We start from the raw sequence: 27,576 nt of genomic DNA on the forward strand, positions 1-27,576 counted from the left end.
AAACGTGATGTCATCAGCAGGTTCCCCTTCTTGTGTACCACGTCACGTGTGACGTGGCACAGATTATCAGCAATGGCGGATAGAACGCGATTTCCACTTGTCGATTGCTGTGCCGATATTCACCATCGACCGTCTCCTTTGGGCATCACTTGCTATTTTCCTTCGCTTCTTTTCCGAAGCTGACAATCGCGTTCTATCCGCCATTGCTGATAATCTGTGCCAAGTCACACGTGACGTGGTACACAAGAAGGGGAACCTGCCGATGACATCACGTTTCACTACCGCGCGGAAATTAAAAGGGTAGGTGACTGGTTGCAAAATTAATATACTTGTCGTTGTCAAAAAATTATGTTTGATATATCATTTTGAAGCTAAAAGATTTCTCTGTCTAGTCATGTTGTCATAAAATATATTGTATTTTATGCCAAAAAAATACATCCAATGGTGGAATGGCACTTTAAGATTGAATTGAGTCGCTGTCCTGACATTGAATTGCTGTCCTGAATCATCTGAAGCACCTCTTGAGCATAAAATCCGCATGCCATCTCACAACAAGTTTTACCTCCGAACAGGTAGCCTAAACTGTGGCTGACAGATTTTATCCTGTTTACGGTGAGCGTTCCCACTGCGAAAGAGAAACCAATCGAAACTGAAAGAGTGAAAATGATTTTCATGCCGTTATCATGTGAACAGTCTTTTATGAATGCGTAAGTGTGCGCTCAGTGCTCCGACTCGTGTGACTGAGTAAGGTGATAAGTTTTATGTTTCATCTAATTTTGGTAATTTAAAAAACTATAATATTGTTTGGGAGTGGGCACATAGGAAAGTGTAAAGTATATACAGTAGTTTCTGTTAATATGTTTATCATGCTTGTATTATGATAAACTCACGAAGATCTTAATCTAAATACATGACCTACTCATTCTAAACCTGTCGAACTTCGCTGGTGAAGCTCTCGACCCCAGAGGGTTTAGATACATGGTGTTAGAAAGCGTTTAGATGTAGCATGTCATTCTTTTCATGTGACTTGTTTATAAATCTCAGAAGTGAACCTTTTTTTCATTCTAGGCTGGCGTGAAGGGGAAACTGGGTCGCCTTCTGGGTGTGTTTGAGGTGAGCCTCTACTCTATCAGTATTTGCAGTTTACTCAATGTTCTGACCTTTTATTACTTTCTTTTCCCACGAGCACATATGAAGTTTCATTATGAATGTATGTTCTGACAGCACAAATGATGCATTCTGCTCTGAGAACACATTTCGGTTTATAATAAGACGAATAACATTTCTGAAATGATGTCATGGTTTTGTGCAGCATAATCAGGACAGGAAGCATCGCACATACGTGTACGTCCTGACAGTGACTGAGACTCTGGAAGCATGGGAGGACTCGGTTAACATCGGTAAGTTTACACAACTCCATGGACAGTACAGTACAGAAGAGATTTGGCCTCTTTAATAGATTTGTATTCAGATTTCAGATGCTGTATTGCCCTAAATAATGAATAACACAAACAGTCCACCCTTTGCCAGAGATTTGAACACCAGTTGGTTATTATGCACCGAGAAAATAATTCTCCTGACATGACTGACGTCGGGGCGGCACGGTGGTGTAGTGGTTAGCGCTGTCGCCTCACAGCAAGAAGGTCCGGGTTCGAGCCCCATGGCCGGCGAGGGCCTTTCTGTGCGGAGTTTGCATGTTCTCCCCGTGTCCGCGTGGGTTTCCTCCGGGTGCTCCGGTTTCCCCCACAGTCCAAAGACATGCAGGTTAGGTTAACTGGTGACTCTAAATTGACCGTAGGTGTGAGTGTGAATGGTTGTCTGTGTCTATGTGTCAGCCCTGTGATGACCTGGCAACTTGTCCAGGGTGTACCCTGCCTTTCGCCCGTAGTCAGCTGGGATAGGCTCCAGCTTGCCTGCGACCCTGTAGAACAGGATAAAGCGGCTAGAGATAATGAGATGAGATGACTGACGTCGTCTCTGCCTGAGTGCAGCCTCTGATATGACGTGACAGGACCTGGAAGCCATTGATACTGATTGTTTTTGTTCTCTGTTGTTATATTGCAAGTGAAATGACATGAAATTAGTACTTTGGCTTTGCAATGGTCATGAAAATAGGACAGGTGTACATGTTTACTACATGCCTTACAAAACACAAGCAGTCTACAATGCAGAAGTCATTAAACTGGATTAAAAAAAATGGTTCAAGCTGGTCATAATTCTAAAAATGACTTTGTGCACTTTCCAAAGCAGTTAATTGACTGGTGTAGCAAAGTTACAATTTTTATTTTCAGAGGAATATCTTGGGGAAAGGTGTTCGATTGCTCTCAGTGAGAAACAGCAAAAGTTTTAGGTCATCATGTTTCTCAGAGAGAAAGGAAGCAGTTTTAGTGCGAAGCACAAAATGGGCCCCTGCTGCTCTGACAGTTTGGGTTACTGAATTTCTCCAGCATGCTTCATATTTCCACAGTGGTTCCAGTCACGTTGTGGTCAATTCCATGCCGTTCTCTTCGTCATATAATCTCGTTCCTCTCGCCACAGTTCTTTGTACCAGTGACATTTTACAATGCAACTGACTTGCCTCCAGAAGTCAGAACTTGGAATGATGCCGTGTACTACCTAGTAGCAAAGCTCCCCCCATGCGCAAGAAAGGAGCTCCATACTTAAGAGAATGTGGTAAAGAAGCATCAACCTGATTTTTGATGGCTTTTGACTATACATGAACCTGTACCACCACAGGGAACCTGATCATAAGCGCAAGGCAACGTATCTCAGAAACACTTGACCACCAGACGACAAAATTTGTATCTTTATTTACAGAAGATAGATGGGTTTTTATCCAGCGCTTATTTTTAATTAGCTTTTTATCCCCCACTGGCTGAAAGGCTCGAAAGAGGATTGTCGTGGTGATGTCCATCTTTCCGTCCGTCCATCCCGGGAAGGGTGCTCACTTTCTGAAATCAACACCTCTCACAATTTTTGGAGAAATTTCACGAAACTTGACAGGATTCTTTGTTGTATGTCAGTAATACGCATATTGTAATTTCGTTAAATTCGGTCACATTTTACCAGAGATACAGCCCTTGATTAACAAAATTATACTTTGACAATTTCGAGAGTGTGTTTTCCTTCTGACATCAACTCCTCTCATGAATTTCTCGAAGCTTGGCAAAAGGCCTTGTTACATGACGGTAATACGCATATTACGATTTAATTTCGTTTGTGAAAATTTTTCCAGAGTTTTGACCCTCGATTAAATAACTTGTACTTTGACAATTTCATGAAGGTGTATGTTCTTCCGAAATCAACTCCTCGCACAGTTTGTGAAGGAATTTCACCAAACTTGGCAAAAGGCTTTGTTATATGACAGTTATACGCATATTGAAATTTCGTTTAATTTGGGCAAATTTTACCAGTTATGCCCTTGATTATTAACACTCTTGTACTTTGGCAGTTTAGTCAAGGTGTGCTTGCTTTCTGAAATCAACTTCCCTCACGAGTTTTATCCCCCGCTGGCTGAAAGGCCCGAAGGGGGATTATGTCGTGGCGATATCCGTCCTAGGAAGGGTGCTCGCCTTCTGAAATCAACTCCTCTCACAATTTTTGGAGGAATTTCATGAAACTTGGCAGGATTCTTTGTTATATGTTGGTAATATGCATATTGCAATTTTGTTCAATTCAGTCGCATTTTACCAGAGTTATGGGATCGTTGCCAGCGGGGATATTGTTGAAAAAAATAACGTGGGATTATTTACTAACACATTTTACAGAAAATATTCCTGACAGTTTCATATAAAACTAGTTAAAACAGTTGTATTGGTCCACTAGCTTGTTGACAGTTTCTGTCATGTAATGGCAATAGAAGGATGTAAGTGCAGGAAGAGTTTTATTGAAAACACGCTAGCGAACAGATCCAAGACGGAGACATGGGCAGAGTCGAAAAACAGGCAGTGGTTGAGTGAAGCACAGACAGGATATCAGAGCTAATACAATGCTCCCAGTCCAAAAAGCACAAACAGGGTCAAAACCAGGAAACCGATACAAAATACAAGGCTTGGTAACATCAGACACAGGGTACAGCACGTTTGCTTAATAAAGTCTGTGTGTTACTGAGAGTCCTTAAATATATGCGCTGTGATTGAGCTCTAATCAGGAACAGGTGCATGGTGATTAGTCCTAATGGTGTGTGTGTGCATGCAGGGCCATATCAAGTTTGATATTCGGTCATAACTATACAGTAATGCTGTAAAGTGAAAGTGCTGGTTCACTGCTGTCTACCAGGCACCCAGCAGAGTCACACCATCATAAATGTCATGGTGGTGTTTTTGGCGCATGGCATGCAGTGTCACAGAAAGGAATAAACATGTATTCGTAACTGTGATCTATATCTCATTATTGGTATCACCATCACAGGTCTAAAGTCCTTCTTGTGCCATGCAATCAGGCACATTGGGCGGCACTGATCTCCGTTTCCATAGCCCTCGGCCTCTTACCCATACAGCTAGGGTTACAGTGGGGGGCTAGTCCTCTGGTAACCGTGAGAGTTTGACTCCTGACTCGCATCTGTATTGCAGTGTGCCTTACCAGATGGCAGTAGGTACCATTTTTATGATGGTCTTTGGTATGACCCGACCACGAGTAGAACTCACGATCTCCTGGTTGAGAGTTGGACACGCTAACCACTAGGCCAACTTGTGGTCACTGCTACAGGAAAGGCAACAATTTATTGATGTGAAATATATGACACTACACAATTTGATGGTTCATACACTATATTATTATTCTATTCAGGTTGATTTTGTGCCTTTACAAATATTTTGCTCATATGCTTATCAGGATCTCTGGTTTTAGACAGCGCCTAAATATATATTACACTAGAGTGTGGGGAAAAAACACAGATGCCTCCATGTTTGTCTTTTGTTAGCTAGCGAGCTAAGTGAAGTGTATTTTCCTTTTCGAAATGGTGAACTGTGGAGTCAGTGTTCTAGATCTAAGAAGTGAATGTCTGTATGTTGATGGATCTAATGATGATTATATTTAAAGGTAAGAAGTGCTGTTGTGATTACTGTTAAACAGCAGTGAGTTATGAACAGCCACGTCAATTGCTGAACTCAGGCTTGAGGAGACTAGAACAAGCTCACAATTAGGAGCTGAGGGGGCGTTAGCTTTGCTTTTTCTTCCTAGTTGGCGGTCAGAGTTATGAGCTTTAACCGTATCCAGTGTTCCACTTGTGGCTTGTATTTCCATTTTGTTGTGTGCTGTGTCTCCCTCTGCAGGTCGAAAGCGAGAGTGGTTCCCAGTGGAAGAGGCTATAAAGATCCTGCAGAGCCACAAGCCTGTCCATGCAGAGTACCTGAGACATCTTCAGCTCAGCTGCTCCACCAACAACAACGGCAACATCCTCCTGCCCCCTTCACCTCCTAACGACAACACAGCCCGAGCTGCAGCATGCAGATAGGACTGCTCGCTCGTTTTTTCTCTCACGTGCATTCCTTCCAGGCTCTAATCTCTGGATCTGTATACACACACACACACACACACACACACACACACGGAAGTGTTCCTGGACCCCTGAACTGTCTAGGATTTTATAAAGTGCTTTTGCCACAAGGACTTGTTTCAAAAATGCCTTAAAAACCTAATGTGTTTTTTTTAAATCTGGTTTGTTACTACATTTCTTTTTGGGTTTATCTGTCACTTGCTTTTCTTATTCTTATCACTACGCCTCTGAATCACGCTACATATCCGTCGGCTTTGCAAGCTGAATTAAAAACTGTACTCGTGTTACCTCAGCTCCCCAGATGATCCCTGGATATCCGGGGATTATTATAGAATTGTTCTTTGGAATTGGTGCCTGCTGTTTTAAAGGAGCCATTTGCAATTTTTAGCACCCTGTTTTGTCTGCAAGGCAGATTGCAATTTAAACAAAAACATTGCCAAACCTTTCTCTTCATCCAGACCAACCCCTAGTGCCATTTTGTTGAAAAGCCTTCTGAGTTTAAGGAAAAGGCGCACACAGCTAAGAAGCTCAATTCTGGGCCAGAAAAATATAAATGGAAGCCTGAAATGGAAAAAATAAACCAACCAAACAAAAAAACCCAAACTAATCAGGTCTATTGGAAAGCAATGTTGTGATTCAGTTTTTCCAACATATCTTTAATATGTTATGAGTATTCCATGTTCTAGAAACACATTTAAATTTTACAGACTGCACCTTTAAATGGGAGAGAAATGCAGCAGAGTTATATTTGGTACTTTTCTTGTTCTGTACCCTGAACTTTGCCAGTGTGAGTCTGAGGCCTGCTCTTTGTTTCAGTTGATTATTTGCAATGCGATATTAATCCAGTAAAGCATCCCTTTAATCGCTTGCCCTTTAACACTAGACTGGAGCTTGCACTGGGCCTGGACAGGGGCATCTAACAAATTGTACCTGACAGTGCTGCATGATCAGAGAGCGTGGAGTATTAAGTAAAAAAATGTAAAGGCATACTTCAGGGAACGATTATAATATGGCCTGAAATTTTCTCAAGCGTAGATCAGCCAAGAAATATTGAGAGTAAATTTTGCTCTGTTAGATTTGCACTAGCGCTGTAATAATAGTTTATGAGCATCTGTTAGCAAAGTGCTAAAATCGTCACCTGCTTGCCTCAAATGACAAAATTGTAACACTATCTGTAGCAAATTTGAAAAATGTAAATTACTGAAGTCCGATAATTCAATATACTATATGGACACGAGTGTTTGACTGGGAAATGCACCACTTGTATTTTTCATACGAGCGACATCTGGGACATGGAGAACCAAAACCGTGACATAAATCTCTATATATCACTCGTGAGGAAATTGATGAATTGTTTTGATAAATTTGGGTACTTTTTGTTTTTGAATGTGTCTGTATAATAAGAAAAATCACACGTTAGCTTGAAGATATGAAGTTTATCTTCTTGCGTTGAAAAACTCACATTTTTCATATGAGATACATTGCGGATCTGGGTGGCACATTTAAATAATATTGGCTGGCTTTTTTCATGGTATATAAGATGTACCATGCTAGCTGAATGGAATATATCTGATATACCATGAAAAAAAAATCTAGCCATTATTATTATACATACACATTCCTTTCGGGTGTTCAACGCATCTTTCTCTTTCAAAATCCTCTCAAAATCTTGCATATTTAATGAAGCAAACTTGGCGGCCATGTTTGTTTACAAATTGTCCCAGTCGCTCACTAGCTCAGAAGTTTTACGTCTCTGATGTGTGACGTCATGTTGTCTCGACAACCATGCAATATCGTAAACCATATTCAACGCTCACTGTCCATTGGGTAGAGTGATGTAATACATGTAGGATAAGCGATATACTAACAATATTGCATGCTATCAAACCAGATGAATGGAACACGCTTTTATTCCATGGAAAAAGTGGCCCGTATGTGTAATAATTCCTGATATTTCACTCCGATGACATCACTCCCAGTGTTTTCCCGCTGACGAGACGCGTGTTGTCAAAATGGCGAACAGATTCAAAATGAAAATTCTTTTGATACACTTGAGGTTTTTTTTTTGGTTGTGTGTGTATATAATATAAAGAATATTACATGGTGGTGTGAAGTTTATCTTTGTGCCACCATGTCATATCTTTTTATATATTCCTTTTTTCTTCCTCTGATCAAGGCCATTTGTAGTTACGAAATAGTCTTTTTTGTAAATATTCTGCAAAATTGAACATTCTTATCAAGGTTTTTAAGTAGAAACAGATGTATTAACTTTTGCTGAAATATTTTCTATCACCTTTTCCTCTATTTTTATGATTATGATCTTGATTTAAAAAAAGAACTGACCTGATTTAATCAAGTCCAGAACAAATGCTGGTCTCCACATGACTTCTCAGACACTGAAGAGTGATGTGTGTTAGTGAGGACGAGCTCGAATGTGTTTGGTGCACCACCTTTTGGTGTTTCTCATCTGCTGTACATCATCCATACTTTCAAATATCTATTTCATAACTGTCCGGATTTCTTTCTGATGCACCAAAATAAATGATTGGAACCTGTAACCATATATTACGACACCCTGAGATTTAAACCTTAATTTTTTTTTTTGGATCATTGTGTACATATTGTTAACTGATAACTTGTAATGATGATGATGTTCTGGTGCTGTTGGGCTTCATCTATAAAATATGTTGTGTACGAGTGAGAAAATGAGGCAAATCAGATCAGGTAATGATTTGCCTAAAATTTCTTGCGTTGTTTTTCCATCCGGGTAGCGGGTTAAAATTTGACCTCGGTTCACTGCAAACAAGCATTGAAGTTAAACAATTCCACCTCTAAGCCCAAGGCCATGTTTAATATTTAGTTCAAGGTCTTTAAAAATCCCAACCAAAGTCACCAAGTGTGATTCTTGATTGGTTCAAAAGAGCAAAAGGTTATGTTTTTTCCCCCAACAATGTTTCTATTTCTCATTATCATCTGTAATGTGTTTTATGAGGCTGTATTTAACTTAAAAAGGGACAGAACTTTGTCAGCTTTTCAGCATTTTTGTGACACACTTAGAGGAATCTTGGTGGATGAAATTTGCTGCATCCCATCCAGCCACCTGAATAATGCTGCTAAATCCAACATTCATCTTGATCAACTGGATGTTATATTTACATGAAGACTAAAAAGAAACTCTCACTCACTGAGAGTCGTATGTTGGGTAAATGGAAACTGTCATGTGTTTGAATATGCGTGTGTGTTTGTTTTATGAATCGGTCATGCTTGTGAATGTAAAAATGTGTCTCTAGTGCCAAACTTTCAGGGATATGAGAGATTATGATTGTTCTCTTAAACGCTGAAAGAACTTCCTGTCGTTCCAGACTGCCAGGGTGAATTTCCTAGTGGATTTTTCCCATTTCACATTTCCTTGCACGAATTGCACACCATGACCCTGTGTGGTTCTCAGAAGGAGATAGACCTGGTCCTCCTCCGCTCAGTCACAGATCCACACTTACATCCATAGACCGCGGAACAGATAATAATTATTCGCATTGGAAGAATAACATTATCATATCCGGGTTATACGGTCAGACACTTATGGTGTGGCAAAAACAAAACAAAAATATGTCGAGCATTATCACAGTGAACTCAGTGTTTCATGTTTATAGTGTAATTTACAAAATTTCTGATGAAAAACTGGACAAAGGCATTCGGTCCAGTTTGCTGTAAATGCAGTTTGCTGGAAATTTTTAGTTTACGTTTATGAAAGTAACTTTTTCTGACGTCTTGAGTCCAGTCACTCACTCATTCACTCACTCATCTTTCTCTAAACACAGCTTTGTTAACAATTTCTCTGTTCTTTTATGTGACTCTTTTATGTGTACTGAGGGATATTTTAACCTGCAGATTGTCTTGTATTTCAGAAGAACTCATAGGGAAGAACTTGAATAAAGGAATTAAATGCTCTGATTGATATAGTTTGTGTCATTGTACTGATATCTCTGGATCTCATCCACTGCTAGAACCTGATGTTCATTCAAAGACTATTAACAGCTGCAGGATTTTGGACGTGGTTGTGTTTGTGTTTACACTGAGGATTCGTACAACCTCAGGCTCGTTCTGGGAATTGTGCAGAAATGAATCAAATGGACAGACAAGTAAGTTTTAATTAGGCAGTAGAATGTGTGCCTAAAATTAATTTCTGTAGTGGAGAGTGGGGAGACTTGGGACAGTTTGTATTCCAATAAATTAATTTCAATCTATCAGGTTTTAGATGACATCAGAAGTTAGATGTTGCCCCTTAGGCCAAGTTTACATTAGACCGTATCTGTCTCGTTTTCTTCGCGGATGCACTGTCCGTTTACATTAAACCGCCTGGAAACGCCGGGAAACGGGAATCCGCCAGGGTCCACGTATTAAATCTAGATCGTGTCTGGTCCGGTGCTGTGTAAACATTGAGAATACGCGGATACGCTGTGCTGAGCTCTAGCTGGCGTCGTCATTGGACAACGTCACTGTGACATCCACCTTCCTGATTCGCTGGCGTTGGTCATGTGACGCGACTGCTGAAAAACGGCGCGGACTTCCGCCTTGTATCACCTTTCATTAAAGAGTATAAAAGTATGAAAATACTGCAAATACTGATGCAAATACTGCCCATTGTGTAGTTATGATTGTCTTTAGGCTTGCCATCCTTCCACTTGCAAGTGGTAAGTGATGTGCGCTGGGATCACACACACAGCGGCTCAGTCCCGAATCGTGGCTTGTGCACTTCACTCGCGCGCTCTGTGAGCTGCGCAGGGCCGGAGTGCACACCCTCCAGAGGGCACTCGCTGTTCAGGGCGGAGTGATTTGGAGCGCAGGATGCCTGCGGAGCCGAGCGTATCCGTGTATTGGTGTTGCTGTGTGCACGCGAATCGTGTATTGGTGTTGCTGTGTGCACACTAATCGTTTTAAAAACGTTAATCTGATGATCCGCTGATACGGTCTAATGTAAACCCCACCTTAGAGTAACCGACTTCCTTTGGCGCCATGAAGCTGGACACTGCAGTAAGGTTTGTGCAATTCAATATTTTTGTCAACCAAAACTTGAATTTTCTACTTCACAATCCACCTCCATTCTATGATGTATGCTGGTGAATTTGGGATTTGTTAGGAATTAAAAGTATGTAGCCTAGAAGCCATTTTTGTCAACCTGGAACGGCCATCACTGAACAGAGGTGGGGGTCTAAGACATCATTTATCAGCCACCTACAATGCAGTCCTTGGCACACTTCCCAGACAACTGAGGCCCTGTCCACACGGCAACGGATTCAGGTGAATCTGATAAAATTGATTATCGTTTCGGCCTGGCGTCCACATGGCACCGGCGTTTTGGGTGCCCCAAAATTAAATCTTTTGAGAATGGATTCCAGAGTGGAAAAATCTGGCAACGGCGCCGTTGCGAAGTCGTCTGGATGAGTAGAACGGATTTGTTTACAATGACATCACAACCACATGACTGTGAGTGCTTGGGTAGAAGTGTAACGAACTCGATGCGAGTTGTCAACAAATCCTGTAACTTGGTTCATGAAACGCGCTTACAAAATATTTTCACTGTGAATATTTAGTGTAATGGTGCAAAGTGAGAGAGAGAGAGAGAGAGAGAGAGAGAATAGCCCTTAGGGCAGAGTCTTTAGTCCAAACACTGCGGAAGCAGTATAACCAAAACCGTGCACCGCCCGTGCGCTTTCCAAAAACAATCCCGCCAGCAAAAATAGGGAAAAAAAGGAGCGATCTCACCTCTTCAGATGTTGGTTTAAGTCCGACAATACATTCCTCAAAAAGGGCGTAGAAGAACAAAGTAATCCATCAATGTGTAGCATTCAATTTATTCCGAACCATTAAAGAATTCTGGAGGATATCAGAATGTTGGCGTACCGGCTTCCATCTACCCCCATTCATTCCTCTTTCCGCGTCTCCATTCAAAAAACGAGCACGTGATTTAAAGGGACTATATCCATAGGATAGGGAGTGAGAAGGTGTGTGCATGTGACAGTGACAGGGTGAGTGACAGGGAAGAACCTAGGCTCATGCTTGCCCTGAATTTCTCTTAAAGTAAAGGCAGAAGAACGTTCAGTGCCTGGCCAGGCTTTCTATGTATTAATTTACATAGACGTTTTAATATGAAATATAAATGTGTCTTAGACAATAAATACTATTTTACGCTACTGATTAATAATCAAAACTATGTGGCGAATGCTACAGAAGAAGGGGTTTATGTGCATGCGTCTACTTCTATTGTTCTGGTGTCTCCGATGGGACCGTCTTACAGTGCATGTAGAGGTGTGGCATGTGTATTGCATCGTTTTCAGCAAGTGTTGCGTTGCCATATGTACCTGATATTTTACTGATCTGTTGCCCATGTGGACGCGATATTAAAAAAAAATCTCGTTGCCGTGTGGATGTAGCCTGAATGCACACCAAAACCCAGCTGTTTTGTGTTCTGTGTGGGTGGCTTTACATCTTCTCTCCCGGACCGAGAGCTCATAGGATCGTCAGAGTGAAGCCATCTGGCCGCCATCTTACCCCTCACATCGCGTGGATTTGGTTTGTGTGTTAAACCGTCATATCCGATCAAACTGGCCCTAAGACAAGTATCTCCTGACCCCCATCCCCATTACCTCCTCTTATTTTCTCACTTTACCCCCATTCCTTACATATCTTTATAGCGCTCCCCTTCACTGTTTTTTTTTCTTTTCCATTTCAGTCTCTGGTCATTTTATGAACAGCTCTTTTACTACTATAATTATTTTTACAGACATTATTTCAGTTTATCTTTTTCTTTTGTATAGTTCTTCCTTCCTTTCTATCTGTTTATTTAAATACCAACACAAAGGCTATCCTTCCTTTCTGTTTAGGACAGCTGTTGAAACAGGAATATTTTCTCATGTTATTTGCCATTTTCACTTCATTCTTACAGTCAGGTTTTAACAGTATTTATTGGTCAAAAGCTGCATGAATATTGTGACAGTGAATTATGTGACTTTGCAGCTTTGCTGAGATTTCGTCCATACAGTGGCGCTTGAAAGTTTGTGAACCCTTTAGAATTTTCTATATTTCTGCATAAATATGACCGAAAACATCATCAGATTTTCACACAAGTCCTAAAAGTAGATAAAGAGAACCCAGTTAAACAAATGAGACAAAAATATTATGCTTGGTCATTTATTTATTGAGGAAAATGATCCAATATTACATATCTGTGAGTGGCAAAAGTATGTGAACCTCTAGGATTAGCAGTTAATTTGAAGGTGAAATTCGAGTCAGGTGTTTTCAATCAATGGGATGACAATCAGGTGTGAGTGGGCATCCTTGTTTTATTTAAAGAACAGAGATCTATCAAAGTCTGATCTTCACAACACATGTTTGTGGAAGTGTATCATGGCACGAACAAAAGAGATTTCTGAGGACCTCAGAAAAAGCGTTGTTGATGCTCATCAGGCTGGAAAAGGTTACAAAACCATCTCTAAAGAGTTTGGACTCCACCAATCCACAATCAGACAGATTGTGTACAAATGGAGGAAATTCAAGACCATTGTTACCCTCCCCAGGAGTGGTTGACCAACAAAGATCACTCCAAGAGCAAGGCGTGTAATAGTTGGCAAGGTCACAAAGGACCGCACGGTAACTTCTAAGCAACTGAAGGCCTCTCTCACATTGGCTAATGTTCATAAGTCCACCATCAGGAGGACACTGAACAACAATGGTGTGCATGGCAGGGTTGCAAGGAGAAATCCAGTGCTCTCCAAAAAGAGCATTGCTGCTCATCTGGTTTGCTAAAGATCACATGGACAAGCCACAAGGCTATTGGAAAAATGTTTTGTGGATGGATGAGACCAAACTAGAACTTTTTGGTTTAAATGAGGAGTGTTATGTTTGGAGAAAGGAAAACACTGCATTCCAGCATAAGAACCTTATCCCATCTGTGAAACATGGTGGTGGGAGTATCATGGTTTGGACCTGTTTTGCTGCATCTGGGCCAGGGCAGCTTGCCATCATTGATGGAACAATGAATTCTGAATTATACCAGCAAATTCTAAAGGAAAATGTCAGGACATCTGTCCATGAACTGAATCTCAAGAAAAGGTGGGCCATGCAGCAAGACAATGACCCTAAGCACACAAGTCATTCTACCAAAAATGGTTAAAGAAGAATAAAGGTAATGTTTTGGAATGGCCAAGTCAAAGTCCTGACCTTAATCCAATGGAAATGTTGTGGAAGGACCTGAAGCGAGCAGTTCATGTGAGGAAACCCACCAACATCCCAGAGTTGAAGCTGTTCTGTACGGAGGAACGGGCTAAATTTCCTCCAAGCCGGTGTGCAGGACTGATCAACAGTTACCAAAAATGTGTAGCTGCAATTATTGCTGTACAAGGGGGTCACACCAGATATTGAAAGCAAAGGTTCACATACTTTTGCCACTCACAGATATGTAATATTGGATCATTTTCCTCAATAAATAAATGACCAAGTATAATATTTTTGTCTCATTTGTTTAACTGGGTTCTCTGTATCTACTTTTAGGCCTTGTGTGAAAATCTGATGATGTTTTAGGTCATATTTATGCAGAAATACAGAAAATTCTAAAGGGTTCACAAACTTTTAAGCACCACTGTATAGCGTTCCAATGCTCTCCCAACTGAGCTGCTTTACCTGAAAATCAGTAACATATGAGGCAAAAATCAGACGCTTGGTCCAGGAGCAAGGTGAATCCCATTTTGTCTGATGACCACGTTCGTAGAACAAGCCCGGCCATGCCACCATCAGAGCTCTGTTCTAATGCTCCCCGAGCCACCATGTTGCACCCAGTGCACACATTAACTGCATGGACCAAAATTCACAGCCATGACCCATTTTCATCTTTAACAAAAGTTATTTCTTTGTCCATCATTCAAAATGGGCAAAAGCTTTTAAAGGTTCCACCAAGAATTGGACTCGGATGACTGGATTCAAAGGCCAGAGTGCTAACCGTTACACCATGGAACCAAATTATGCTCCACTTTTAATTTTTAGAAGATGAATACAGACCCGGGGCATTGCTAGACATAAAGCTCTATTGGGTCACAGAAGCTGGGGAACAATAGTCTGTTAAGGGGGGGGGAAGAAAGGAGGGAAGGGGGAAGAAGGGAAAAAGAGGAAAAAAGAGAGGGAAAAAAAGGAAAAAAGAGGGAAAGGGAAGAGAAAAGATTATTAAGGGCTTAGCTTATAATTTTTATGATTTTTAAGTATTGAACCATGGTAAACATTAGTTGTGAATAATTTTTAAAAAATAATTTTTCTATTTTCCCATAAATATATTTGACTCTGGCATCGCCGGTTCGAATCCCACCTCCGGCGAAACAATTTGACATTCAGTACAATTGTAATATTTCATCAACTTTTATTAATATTGATATTAAACATGTTCCATCAAGTACTGTTGGCTTTTTTTTAAGGTTTTTGGTTGTTAAAGGTTTTTGATTGAGTGACAGCTAGTGTAAAGACTGACAAGTGTCTTTTGAATCACATCAGATTACGTTATATAACATGTTAACACTGATTAAAATAGACATTTGCCTCATATTTTCATCCAAAGCGTTTTTGCTATCCATGTGGTGTTAAAGGTATATTCTTCAAAGATTGTATTATATTAGCTTTTGTAGAATCCTTATTATAAAAACCTTAATTAAAAAAAAAAAATATATATATATATATATATATATATATATATATATATATGAAAGTGCTTAAGTCACAAAAAGACCCATTTTGATATATTTAAAAAAATTTATTTCACATTTATTCATAGAAACATATTTCACATTTATTCAAGATCACGCAAAGAGTTGGGGCAGCGTGTCCCCCCAAAAAATAACAGAACATATTTACACATTCAAAACAACAACAGCTCCTCTCTAGTGCAAACAAACAGTCTGCAGCCTGCCCCCAAACAAGAACAACAAATCACAGACTGTACCTTTAAGGAGGAGTCCTACACTTTTTTTAATTCATATAATTAAACAGTGAATTAATGGCACTGTAATATTCACAATTAATGAACAGCATTCACCAGCTTGCTTCAGCTTTACTCACTTGCGGGTCAGGATAAGCCTGAACATCTGGGCGTGCGGCAGGTCCAGCTGCTCCCGGACAGCTTGACTGGTTGACAAGTAATTCAGGGAACAGGCCGTGCACCTGAGGGTTTCGGTCAGCATCAGGTAATACCTGTCAATGTCCAGGACTTTACGGGCCCTTTTATGGACACCATATCCAGTCAGCTGCTTTCCACAGGAGGGGCAGAAAACTCTCACTTTCCACAGGTGGTAGGGCATCCACACCATCAGCCTGTGTGTGAAAAAGCGGTCTGGAGTCGGGGTCTGGTGGTAAATGAGTGCTGGGACTGGGGGCTCATACCACAACTTCAGATCCGCTCGTAGTCTGCCAGACTGGAATATGGTGTTGGCAATCCAGCACTGGTCCTGTGTGGGGATCGTCTTCCTCAACTCCCCTGGCAACCAAAATGAAGCTCCATCTCCTGCTTCATCCTGATAGGTTGAAGATAAAATAAGAATTAGTTTTATGCATGAATACAAGTTAAAACTCAGCAAATAAAATGCAGACACACACATATGCACGCACACATAAACACCCCCACACCCCCACACACAGACACACTCAAGTAATCTGTGTGACTTCTGTAGTGTGTTATTCCTACCAGGCTGCTGGTGTGGGTATCGCTATGTGGACATGCAGGAGGAGGAAGAGGAGCAGGGCTTGGGGTCCTCACGGAGGATGCAGCAGAGGGAGCAGGGCTTGGGGTCCTCACGGAGGATGCAGCAGAGGGAGCAGGGCTTGGGGTCCTCACGGAGGATGTAGCAGAGGGAGGAAGAGGAGTGGGGCTTGGGGTCCTTCTGGCCACTAGATGTGGCTTCAAAGAGGCTGACTGCACCCCGCCAAAACGTTGCTTGGTGAACTGAAAGCAGTTAACATTCAGTAAGACTTCAATGAAAACAGACACAGAACACTTAAAGCTCAAGTGGGACGGCATCATTCAAAGCAATCAGTATAAATCATATTCACCGCTGACAGGATTGGAGGAGGCCGCAAGAAAGTCTTCTGAGCAGCTGCAGGGGCCACAGATCCCTGACTGGCTGGCGTGTGGCAGGCTGCTAAAATGGAATTACAGAATGGGAAGAGATAGTTAACAGCAGATGAGCATGTTTTAGTACCACAAAAGCTTGAAGAATCAGTCAGCACATCACATAGCTCACCTTTGTGGTATGGAAACCACAAGTGCAGCCTGTGGGCCCACCAAAAAGTGTTGCCTGCCCACGTGTCTGGAGGGGGCATTTCTCTATCTACAATGACATCATTATCGCTCAGTCAAGAATGAGTTACTCAGTGTTCAACATACTAATCTCTGTTAAGCAGTCAGTACTGTCTTCCTACTTTACCTTTTGATAGAGGTCGTGCCATTTTTTTTGCCTTGGCGCCAGGGCCGTAACCAGGATTTTTCAAATACCGAGGTCAAACATGGCTGACAGCACCGAAGGCCCCCCACGGCACAACTTAAATAAATAAATAACAAACCAAGGATAGATTTGGTGGTGGACACATTCATTTTAACAATTCTACAACTGTGGCACCATAACTGTGGTGTTTTATCTGACATAAAAGTAGAAAGGTAGTGAACTCTTGAACTGAGTATCCATACCTAAAGTACCAGTTACCTAAAGTATTGGCATTATTTACATTTCAGCATACACATGACAGAAAGGGTGTGAACTGCTGAATTGTAAGCTTTAGTATTACACCTTATAATAAGTGTGTGTGTGTGTGAGAGAGAGAGAGAGAGAGAGAGAGAGAGAGAGAGAGAGTTTGTGTGTTATTTGTGGGTGTCTGTATGTGTAGAGACATTCTGAGCAGTAATGTAAAGGCATCAGTCTATCTGGCTGTCTTGAATTGAGATCCATTTGCATGCATTCTCTGAAGCAGAGTGTTCTCACCATTGCCTGTAATGTAAGTTTGGCTCATAACACATTTACTTCAACAATTCTAAAACTGTGCCATCATAACTGTGGAGTTTTGTCTGACATACAAGTCAAAACTGAACTGAACTGAGTGTATTGCTCAGGGTCCGTGTATCATCCGATCATTCAAGTATTCCACCAATCCCTCATTTTTTGGTCATACAGAAAAACAGGAAAACGAAATATTGAGTGGTTTTTTTTGTTTTTTCGTTTTCCAGATTGAATGGAATACAAACGAAAAAACAAAAAAACACTCAATATTTCATTTTCCTGTTTTTCTGTATGACCAAAAAATTAGGGATTGGTGTTTGTTTTCCTTTTTCCAACTCAAAACAGAACAAATAATAAACAGGGAAACCAAAACGAAATAATAACTCTAATTTACGATTATACGAGCAACTTAACTTTCATTTTAGATAAAACTAAATTCATTTGCATTCATGTCAGTCTCAAGAATTAGTTCTTATTCATACATTATAATTTTTTGCGCTCATTCAGGCTCCTTTTACTGGAAGCAAAACTCTAGGAAGATCATGGCTGTTCCCGAGTCTGACTTTCAAGCTGTCCAGCAAAAGAAGCAGAGAAGCTCGTAAGTTGGAGTGCCAGTGACTTGTTAGGTCCGTGTATCATCCGATCATTCAAGTATTCCATTCAATCTGGAAAACGAAAAACAAAAAAACCACTCAATATTTCGTTTTCCTGTTTTTCTGTATGACCAAAAAATGAGGGATTGGTGTTTGTTTTCCTTTTTCCAACTCAAAACAGAACAAATAATAAACAGGGAAACCAAAACGAAATAATAACTCTAATTTACGATTATTGATTTTCTCTATTCCCCACGCTACATTAGCCTTCCCATGATCCTCAGCGACAGTCCATCATCATCTCTGCGTCTATTAAGAAACAGAAAAATTGCATGTGCATGTATATATCAAGTAATTTATTCATACATCCTGTTCATTTAATATATTAAGCTGATGATCTCTTAATTATTATTATCTCAATATAATAGTAATCTGTACTCGAGTTGAGGGGGGATGGGGGGGATGCCATCCCCCCGGAATAAAAAATGGTCAAAATCATCCCCCCTCTAAAACGGGCATCCCCCCCTCCCTTCCCTTGAGCAATTTTATCAATAAATGTGGACATTACTTCTATTTAACATTGGAATTAGAAATGCCATTCCACGTAGCTTTGCTGAAACTGAGCATACAATAAGCTACCGCGAGAGAGGGCACGCGCAAGCGAAGCGTTTGAGGAGGTGACATTCAGTTGGGGTTCCGTTATTTTTGATTTCATTCGGCGTCAGTGACAGCAGCGGATTGCAGCATCATGGCCAAGCGGAGTGGACAGCAAGACCTAAGCAAGTTCGGATTTAAGATCGCAAGAAAAAACATTTCAGGATGTACCGTAAGTCAAGAGTTACGAATATCAGTCCCACTTTCTGTGAGCCCACTATCATGCTGTAAAGTTCCCGATATGGAGCCTAATTTGTGGGTGGCAGATAACAACACAGCTATCATAATGAATGTTAGTTTGGAGTCTAGCCAGCTATCGATAGCTTACTCAGGTCCATGTTAGCTTTGATTTCTTGTATAAGGCCATTAATTTAATCAGCCTGGACGTTCGCCGGCCCCGGGGCTCGAACCCAGGACCTTCTTGCTGTGAGACGACAGCGCTAACCACTACACCACCGTGCCGCCCGCAGGAGATATTAGTGGGGGGAAAAAAAACTATATTATTTTAGCTACTTCTGTTTCTTTTAAATACTTGATAATTTTTGTGGTTTTCTTTTCGAGTAGTTTTTATTTCATCCTCAGTTGATTCAGCTACATGTTCCGCCATTTTGTTTTTCTCTTCTCACAGTTTATGAGCTGATATCCTAGTAGTCGAGTAGCCAATCAGAGCGCACGATTGCTCATATCCAGTGAATGTGGATAGAATAATGTAAGCTATATCTTGAAGGTATAAAGATATGTGTGCAAATGTAGGAGTGGATCTCTATATTCGAAATGCGTGCACACTACAGTGACTTTGTTTTCCATGCGAAGGCTGAAAAAAGGAGGAAAAAGTGTCGTTTTTCAGGTCTTTTGGATGGTATTGTTGGCTGGAAATCTTGCTGAAGCCAGCAACCTGCAATGTGAAACTGGTTAATAATATTACCTCATCTTAGTGTGTCTTGCACATAGTGATGGAGAACACGCCCGGTGTACTGAACATTTTCAAACGATCCAAAACATATCATCGCCTAAAGGTTAGAGAAGCAGCTTTAGGACCAAAAGGTTGCTGCTTTGATTCCCTTGACCAGTAGGAATGACTGAAGTGCCCTTGAGCAAGGTATCTAACCCTCAACTGCTTCCTGTGCTGCCCACTGTGGGCATGTCAGGGTCCTGTTGGATAAGATCGTCTGCTAAATCCCTGTAATCTAAAGTATCTCCTCAAAACCAGCCGCTAGACTCAATCTTGGATGATTGTATGTTGTTATATCTCAACTGTCCATTATGGGGTTACTCTAAGAATTCCCTAGAGAGTGCTATAGTTCAACCCTATAGTTGAACCCAACTGCAACAGCTTCTCAACTTAATTTTATTTGAAACTACGTTCTTAGTAATGTTGTCCTACCCAAACAAAATCGAAGGTGTGCCATGCGACATTGCTGCAATATATCGTATGAATAAAGACAAAATGAATACACCTTTTATAAACATCTACTTTGAGGTTTATTCAGCAAAAAACCCCACAACCTTAAAGCGATTAACCAGGAAATTTTGAAATTACGGGGTTATGAAATGTCATCATTACACATTAATACAAGATGTTCTCGGACTTTAGCTTGAAAAACATATTGAAGTTGTAACATCAGTCCGCTGAACCATTTCCCCGGGCGTGGCCATACTGGATTAGCCAGATACATGGATGCATTAGGAGATGACAATGAGGGTGGTGCTGCATGATGTAGGATTCTACACGTCTTCTTCATTCCATCCTGGATCCAAGACGTTTAGCCGAGTGGCTTCATCAAGTAAAGCGAGAAAATTTTACTCCTGGAAAAGGGAGTAAATTGTGCAGCGAGCATTTTACAGAAGATTGCAGATTTGTGGAGGACTTGTATGGGAAGAAGTAAGACACGAGGCAGAAATGACAACTGAAGCCAGACACGATAACAACTTTGTTTCACCACAAAACACTGACACGGCAGCACGACAGCATACCGTGTCACACATCAAACGGATGGAAGATCTCATCTCATCTCATTATCTCTAGCCGCTTTATCCTTCTACAGGGTCGCAGGCAAGCTGGAGCCTATCCCAGCTGACTACGGGCGAAAGGCGGGATACACCCTGGACAAGTCGCCAGGTCATCACAGGGCTGACACATAGACACAGACAACCATTCACACTCACATTCACACCTACGCTCAATTTAGAGCCACCAATTAGCCTAACCTGCATGTCTTTGGACTGTGGGGGAAACTGGAGCACCCGGAGGAAACCCACGCGGACACGGGGAGAACATGCAAACTTCACACAGAAAGGCCCCTGTCGGCCATTGGGCTTGAACCCAGAACCTTCTTGCTGTGAGGCGACAGTGCTAACCACTACACCACCGTGCCGCCCCCCGGATGGAAGATAAGCAGGTAAATGTATATATATATATTTTTCAATAAACACGCAATAAACTAGCTACTACTTTATTTTGATTCATTTTCTAATCCTGCATTGCCATAATTTTTGTGCAGAAATGCAAATAATTGACCGAGAAGTCATGCTAGACCATAATATTATACTATCGTTTCGTATAGCATGTACTTGTACACCTCCGCTATGCTTGCGGAAAATGACATCACGCATGATGGAGTTATGGCGGCCTTCCTGACCAAAAAAACCCCCCAGTCTCAGCTATTTTCATCACTTTTCTGATTATATCGTGAAGAACAAGTTCAACATGCAGCTTTTTTTTTTAAAATAAGGGACAAACATAAGGACCGACTTTGAGCTCAGTTTCTTTATTTGTGAGATATTTTCTTTAATTAACCCCTTATATGTGGACCCAAAATGGTATGAATGGACAGATGATCCATTAAGACTTTTGTATTGTCATAAATAAAGGTGTCGAGGTGTTGATTTCAAATTAACAGTGCGTTAACCCTGAAGAAAGCTTATTTTCTTATGACAAATACTCCATGATAATCACATTTTCTTGAATGACATCAAGTCTCAGAGGACGAGGCCAATCATTCAGGAACCACATGCCTTTCAGGTCGCTTCATTACAAGATCAAAAGCCACACATTTGATGAATTACAGCAGAAGAAAGAAAAATCCCCTCCCTCCCCCCTGTTGTATTACCAAAGTGGTACCCTGTGGTGGAGGAGGTTACTGTGGCAATGCAGGCTGAGATATAATTGGCCGAGGATGACTGGATTATCAAGAGCATGCTAATTAGTTGAAATGCTAATTACACTCTTTAGCAAAGTGGCACAACAGATTAAGATTCTGTGTCACATTTTTAACTGATAATTGTGTTGAATATGTAGCGTGTCCCTGTACTATAATAATAATAATAATAATAATTATTATTATTATTATCCTTGTTTTTTCTTATTTGTAGCTTTTTTAAAAATAAAATATATATAAAAATCATAATATAATAAAATAATATATTTAAGCAAATATATATATATATATATATATATATATATATATATATATATATATATATATGTGTGTTAAAAAAAAACACAGACAATATATTCAGGGTTAGGGTTGGGGCATTGTACAGTTTTATTTAAAATTTGTTTTATTTAATTTTCATCTCTTTACACAATCAGCAGCTTTACAATTAATATTTTGATCTGGCGTGAAGATGGCGAGATCTTGATCCATTCATCAATGCGGAATATTTTAAGCTAAGGTTTTCGGTAGGTTTCAAATAAAAAGACTTCCACATTATCATTGTAAAACATTTCTCTGTGAAAGGTAGAATTTGTGTGAATTCGAATCACAGACTTCCAATTTGATTTTTTTTTTAATAGAACAATTAATGAATTTAGAGCCATGTGGCCCTAAATTCTCCGCTATTTTTTCCTGCTTCACCATGACCCAATACAAGATACTACGTTATGCATCACATGGTGGGCTTTCCCCGTTTGCACAAGGCATTGTGGGATACAAATTTGAAACAGGAGAGGGATATGGAGGACATGAGTGTGCGAATGAAATGTGAAAGACCGACTACAGTAACGGAAAGTGAGAAGAAAAAACGTTATGTTATATATGAAGGAAATGAAACGCAGGATCAAACTAATAAATATCGGCGGTCAGCGAGCACCTCGGTGTGATCAGCTGTTAGTTTAGCGACAGAATGATGAAACTGTCACTGCACGGTCAAAGAAACCTGTAGATGGCAGTAATGCAACACTGTGGATGTCAGCTGATGTGAAACCCAGAAGAAGAAGAAGAAGAAGGTAAACCTGCGCATGCACACACGGACTTCCTCTGTCTGCTTGACTGCGCGAAGTGAGCAATTTCATGCACATTATTTGCTTTAATCCCCTCAAATTAAATAACTTCCCAGCCACAGAATGGCCTGGTTTTTTTTTTAGATATTACAGAAATAGGGCGGCATGGTGGTGTAGTGGTTAGCGCTGTCGCCTCACAGCAAGAAGGTCTGGGTTCGAGCCCCGTGGCCAGCGAGGGCCTTTCTGTGCGGAGTTTGCATGTTCTCCCCGTGTCCGCGTGGGTTTCCTCCGGGTGCTCCGGTTTCCCCCACAGTCCAAAGACATGCAGGTTAGGTTAACTGGTGACTCTAAATTGACCGTAGGTGTGAATGTGAGTGTGAATGGTTGTCTGTGTCTATGTGTCAGCCCTGTGATGACCTGGCGACTTGTCCAGGGTGTACCCCGCCTTTCGCCCGTAGTCAGCTGGGATAGGCTCCAGCTTGCCTGCGACCCTGTAGAACAGGATAAAGCAGCTACAGATAATGAGATGAGATGAGATAAATCTGTGTTGTCCAGACACCACAAATGAGCTGCTGCAGTCAACTGAGCCTGGATGCATTGGAGAAAATGGTATTTATGTGTGTGCATGTGTGTGTGAAAGAGAGAAACTTGGAAGACAGATTTATTTGATCATAGTCTTGTGAAATGGGATTTCATCTGGGGTTTTGAATGTTGTAATATAATAGTGTAGCTTAGAATTTGTGTCTCTAAAGGAGAGCTATGTGAGTGAGAAATGATATCCATCCATTATCCGTAACCGCTTATCCCGTGCAGGGTCACGGGCAAGCTGGAGCCTATCCAACCTATCGTATGGTTTACAATATTGCATGGTTGTCAAGACAACATAATGTTACACGTTGGAGGCATAAAACTTCCGCGCTAGCGAGCGACTGTGACAATTTGTAAACAAACATGGCTGCCAGGTTTGCGTTGTTAAATACGGATGATTCTGAGAGAAATTTGAAAGAGAAAAACGCGTTAAACACCCGAAAGGAATGTATAATGATAATAATAATCCATCCATCCATGATCTATAGCTGCTTATCCTGTTCTACAGGGTCGCAGGCAAGCTGGAGCCTATCCCAGCTGACTACGGGCGAAAGGCGGGGTACACCCTGGACAAGTCGCCAGGTCATCACAGGGCTGACACATAGACACAGACAACCATTCACACTCACATTCACACCTACGGTCAATTTAGAGTTACCAGTTAACCTAACCTGCATGTCTTTGGACTGTGGAGGAAACCCACGCGGACATGGGGAGAACATGCAAACTCCACACAGAAAGGCCCTCGCCAGCCACTGGGCTCGAACCCGGACCTTCTTGCTGTGAGGCAACAGCGCTAACCACTACACCACAGTGCCACCCTATAGTGGGGCGGTTTAGCTCGAATATTCAAAAGGATTGTGCATTTTGTGATACAAGCATCAAATTTGGCACAAATGTACATTGATATATGGCAAACATTTTCAGATATTGAGCCACTCGGAATTCTCCCTTCATGTCCGCCATATTGGAATTCAAAATGGCCGCCATTTGAAATCTACATTTTCGATTATCTTTGGGTCTAATGCTGCTATTGACTCGATTCTGGTGTCCAAATGTATGTTTTGGGAGGAAAGGAATCCGATGGTTATAATCTGCATTGTGTATCTTTATAAATTAGCCAACATATTGGATTTCAAAATGGCCGCCACTTGAATTCTACATGTGCGATTACCTCTGGGTCAAATATTTTTATAGTACATGACAATATTTGCTGGTATCCATTTTTCAAAATGACATACTTTATTACAGTACTCCACTTAATTCATGAGAGATGAATATTCATCATCATGTATTTTTGACAAGACAACATTTTACTCAAAGTCTGTGAAGTAAAAATTGTTTTGACAAGTTTGAGTTATTGATTAGATTCTGTGTTGTTCTAGGTTTGATATGGAACCCGAAGGAGTTCCAACAGTTAAGCAATAGGCTAATTATCCTAAAGTAGGTGAAGGTGACGGGCAGCACGGTGGTGTAGTGGTTAGCACTGTCGCCTCACAGCAAGAAGGTCCTGGGTTCGAGCCCAGCGGCCGACGAGGGCCTTTCTGTGCGGAGTTTGCATGTTCTCCCCGTGTCCGCATGGGTTTCCTCCGGGTGCTCCGGTTTCCCCCACAGTCCAAAGACATGCAGGTTAGGTTAACTGGTGACTCTAAATTGACCGTAGGTGTGAATGTGAGTGTGAATGGTTGTCTGTGTCTATGTGTCAGCCCTGTGATGACCTGGCGACTTGTCCAGGGTGTACCCCGCCTTTCGCCCGTAGTCAGCTGGGATAGGCTCCAGCTTGCCTGCGACCCTGTTGGAGACGATAAGTGGCTACAGATAATGGATGGATGGATGGAAGGGTGAAGGTGACTGCATTGTCAAGCAGGAGAAGGTGTGTGTTCCTGAAAGTTTAACTGGAACAACTAGATAATGCTGATGAACAAGAATGAGCATCTATTCCATCCTCTGCCTCTTGGTTACTTACTCAGTCACTGACTTTTGGTGGATGACTTCCTCATGATTGTACCAAATTCTTTTTTTTTAAATGATGGATTTAATATTGCTCTGTGGGTGCTCCAAGTTTGGGATATTTTTTTAATAACCAAACCCTAATTGACACTTTTTCAGAACCTTGTCCTGCATGTGTTTTCATAGGTTATTGGTTTTCATGATGCTGTTTGCTTAAGTATGCTCTCTAATAAACCCTGGAGCTTTCTACAATCAAATCACTGTCTTTAGAATGGAAAGCACCTCATAGTTTCTGGAAACTTTCAGCTGATTTAACCATAACTAATTTAGGGGTTTTACACCAATGGAGGGTGAATAGTTGACAAATTAATTTTTTTATTTGTAAATAATTTTGCAAACTATACTGATCAATCCATTTCTCAATAATATGGGCTATTTTGTGTAGAGACATGACATACAGCTCTGGAAAAAAAAAAAGAAATAAGAGACCACTTAAATCTTTTCTTAAATCAGCATCTCTGTGTACAGCAGCCATTTCATTCCAGTGTCTGTGCTGGGATTCCAACACATCTCATTTTTCTTAATGAGGTATTGATTAGGTCATCACCTGCACCAAATATTATTTAATGAGGAAAAGTATAAAATCCACTGATGTGGTCATCACTATCCTCTTGCAATAGGACCAGTCTGGATGGCAAACACAGTGCTAGTATTACCTTAAATTTAATTGGAATATAAAAATATTTATTCTTCATGTAACAGTCCACAGAATGGAAACAACAGGGAAGTGAAGTTTAGGTCAGATAAGCACAAATGTAGATTTCAAATGGCGGCCATTTTGAATTCCAATATGGCGGACATGAAGAGAGAATTCCGAGTGGCTCAATATCTGAAAATGTTCGCCATATGTCAATGTACATTTGTGCCAAATTTGGTGCTTGTCTCACAAAATGCACAATAGGTTAGCTATGCTGCCCCACTACTATTTTTATTAAACTGCTGATAAATTTTACTAGTGGTATTTAATCATCGGTTGACACATACCTCATTTTCCTGAGCCATTATGGGTGTTGATGATAATAATAACTTAATAATGAGACAGAAACTGAAGTGAAGTACAGACCTTTAAAAAGAGCAGTGCAAAAATCACAAAGATATCATAATGTTTGAATGTGTGTAGGTGATAATATTTCTTCTAAAGTTAGGTATAACCTCGTCAACCTGTCTATGCCAATCTCCCTTAAACAATACAAGCCCCAGGAAAACATGACTTAGCCCTTGCTCTTTTCACGAGCTAGAAATGCCTCTGTTCAGACCTCTCTCACGTCTGAGTTACGTCAAACACACAGTAAAAGTATTTCGGCCTCAGTTCAGTGAAATGCGACAAATGGGTTCTACTGATTCAGGAGATCAGCAAGATACGTTGGTGCGAAACCATTCAGAACTTAAAAGGGATCCTCCAGCGGATTTAATCTTAAACTTATGTTCAGTAAAAGTATTTGTGGATTTCAACAGTCAAACATTCAGTGTCCCAATTTTTTTTAGAATTGGGGTTGTATTTAATGGAAGGTTTTTGGAAGGAGTCTCCAGTGTCAGTGCTTTATTACAGTCAGGTGTGTACTTTTCCTGACATTTGCGATTTTCAAACATTCGATTTCCAGCACAAAATTAAATGTAACTGAAATTTTTTTGTGTATGTCAAGAAAGAAAGCAGCATATTACATAAAGAGACACTTTTCAGATTAAAAAAAAAGAAGGCTGCTGGGTTTTGCTGCAAAAATAAGAAGCAATGTGATAGTCAAAGTCTCCACAAAAACTGAGTCTGGTTCTATAAGATAGTGAACAGTGTTGTGGTGCTTGAGATTGATCTTGATGATCCGGTTTTTATGACCGTTTCAGGTTCCTGAGAAAACTCGGGTGCTCATGATCTACTGGAGACGTTATTCTCAGATTTGTCAAGGCATTATTTGAAGAATATTCCCGAAGCCTCATCAATCACAAACAGTAAATGAGTCAAACAGTGTCGGTGAGGTTGTGTCTGTCTGAAGT

The 27,576-nt window shown here is 40.8% G+C and overlaps 1 protein-coding gene across 2 annotated transcripts in view; it reads left to right on the top strand.

Moving 5' to 3' along the window:
• The window catches only part of nudt4b (nudix (nucleoside diphosphate linked moiety X)-type motif 4b), a 33,849-nt gene extending 24,409 nt beyond the window's left edge, over positions 1-9,440 (top strand). For both annotated transcript variants that reach the window (XM_060914313.1, XM_060914315.1), the window contains exons 3-5: positions 1,069-1,113; positions 1,313-1,400; positions 5,274-9,440. In XM_060914313.1, coding sequence (XP_060770296.1) covers positions 1,069-1,113; positions 1,313-1,400; positions 5,274-5,455 — 315 coding nt within the window. In that variant the 3' untranslated portion in view covers positions 5,456-9,440. The remainder of the gene's footprint in view (positions 1-1,068; positions 1,114-1,312; positions 1,401-5,273) is intronic.
• The last annotated feature ends 18,136 nt before the right edge of the window (positions 9,441-27,576 follow it).

This window comes from Neoarius graeffei, chromosome 2, assembly GCF_027579695.1.
Source record: "Neoarius graeffei isolate fNeoGra1 chromosome 2, fNeoGra1.pri, whole genome shotgun sequence".
Classification (NCBI taxonomy): domain Eukaryota; kingdom Metazoa; phylum Chordata; class Actinopteri; order Siluriformes; family Ariidae; genus Neoarius; species Neoarius graeffei.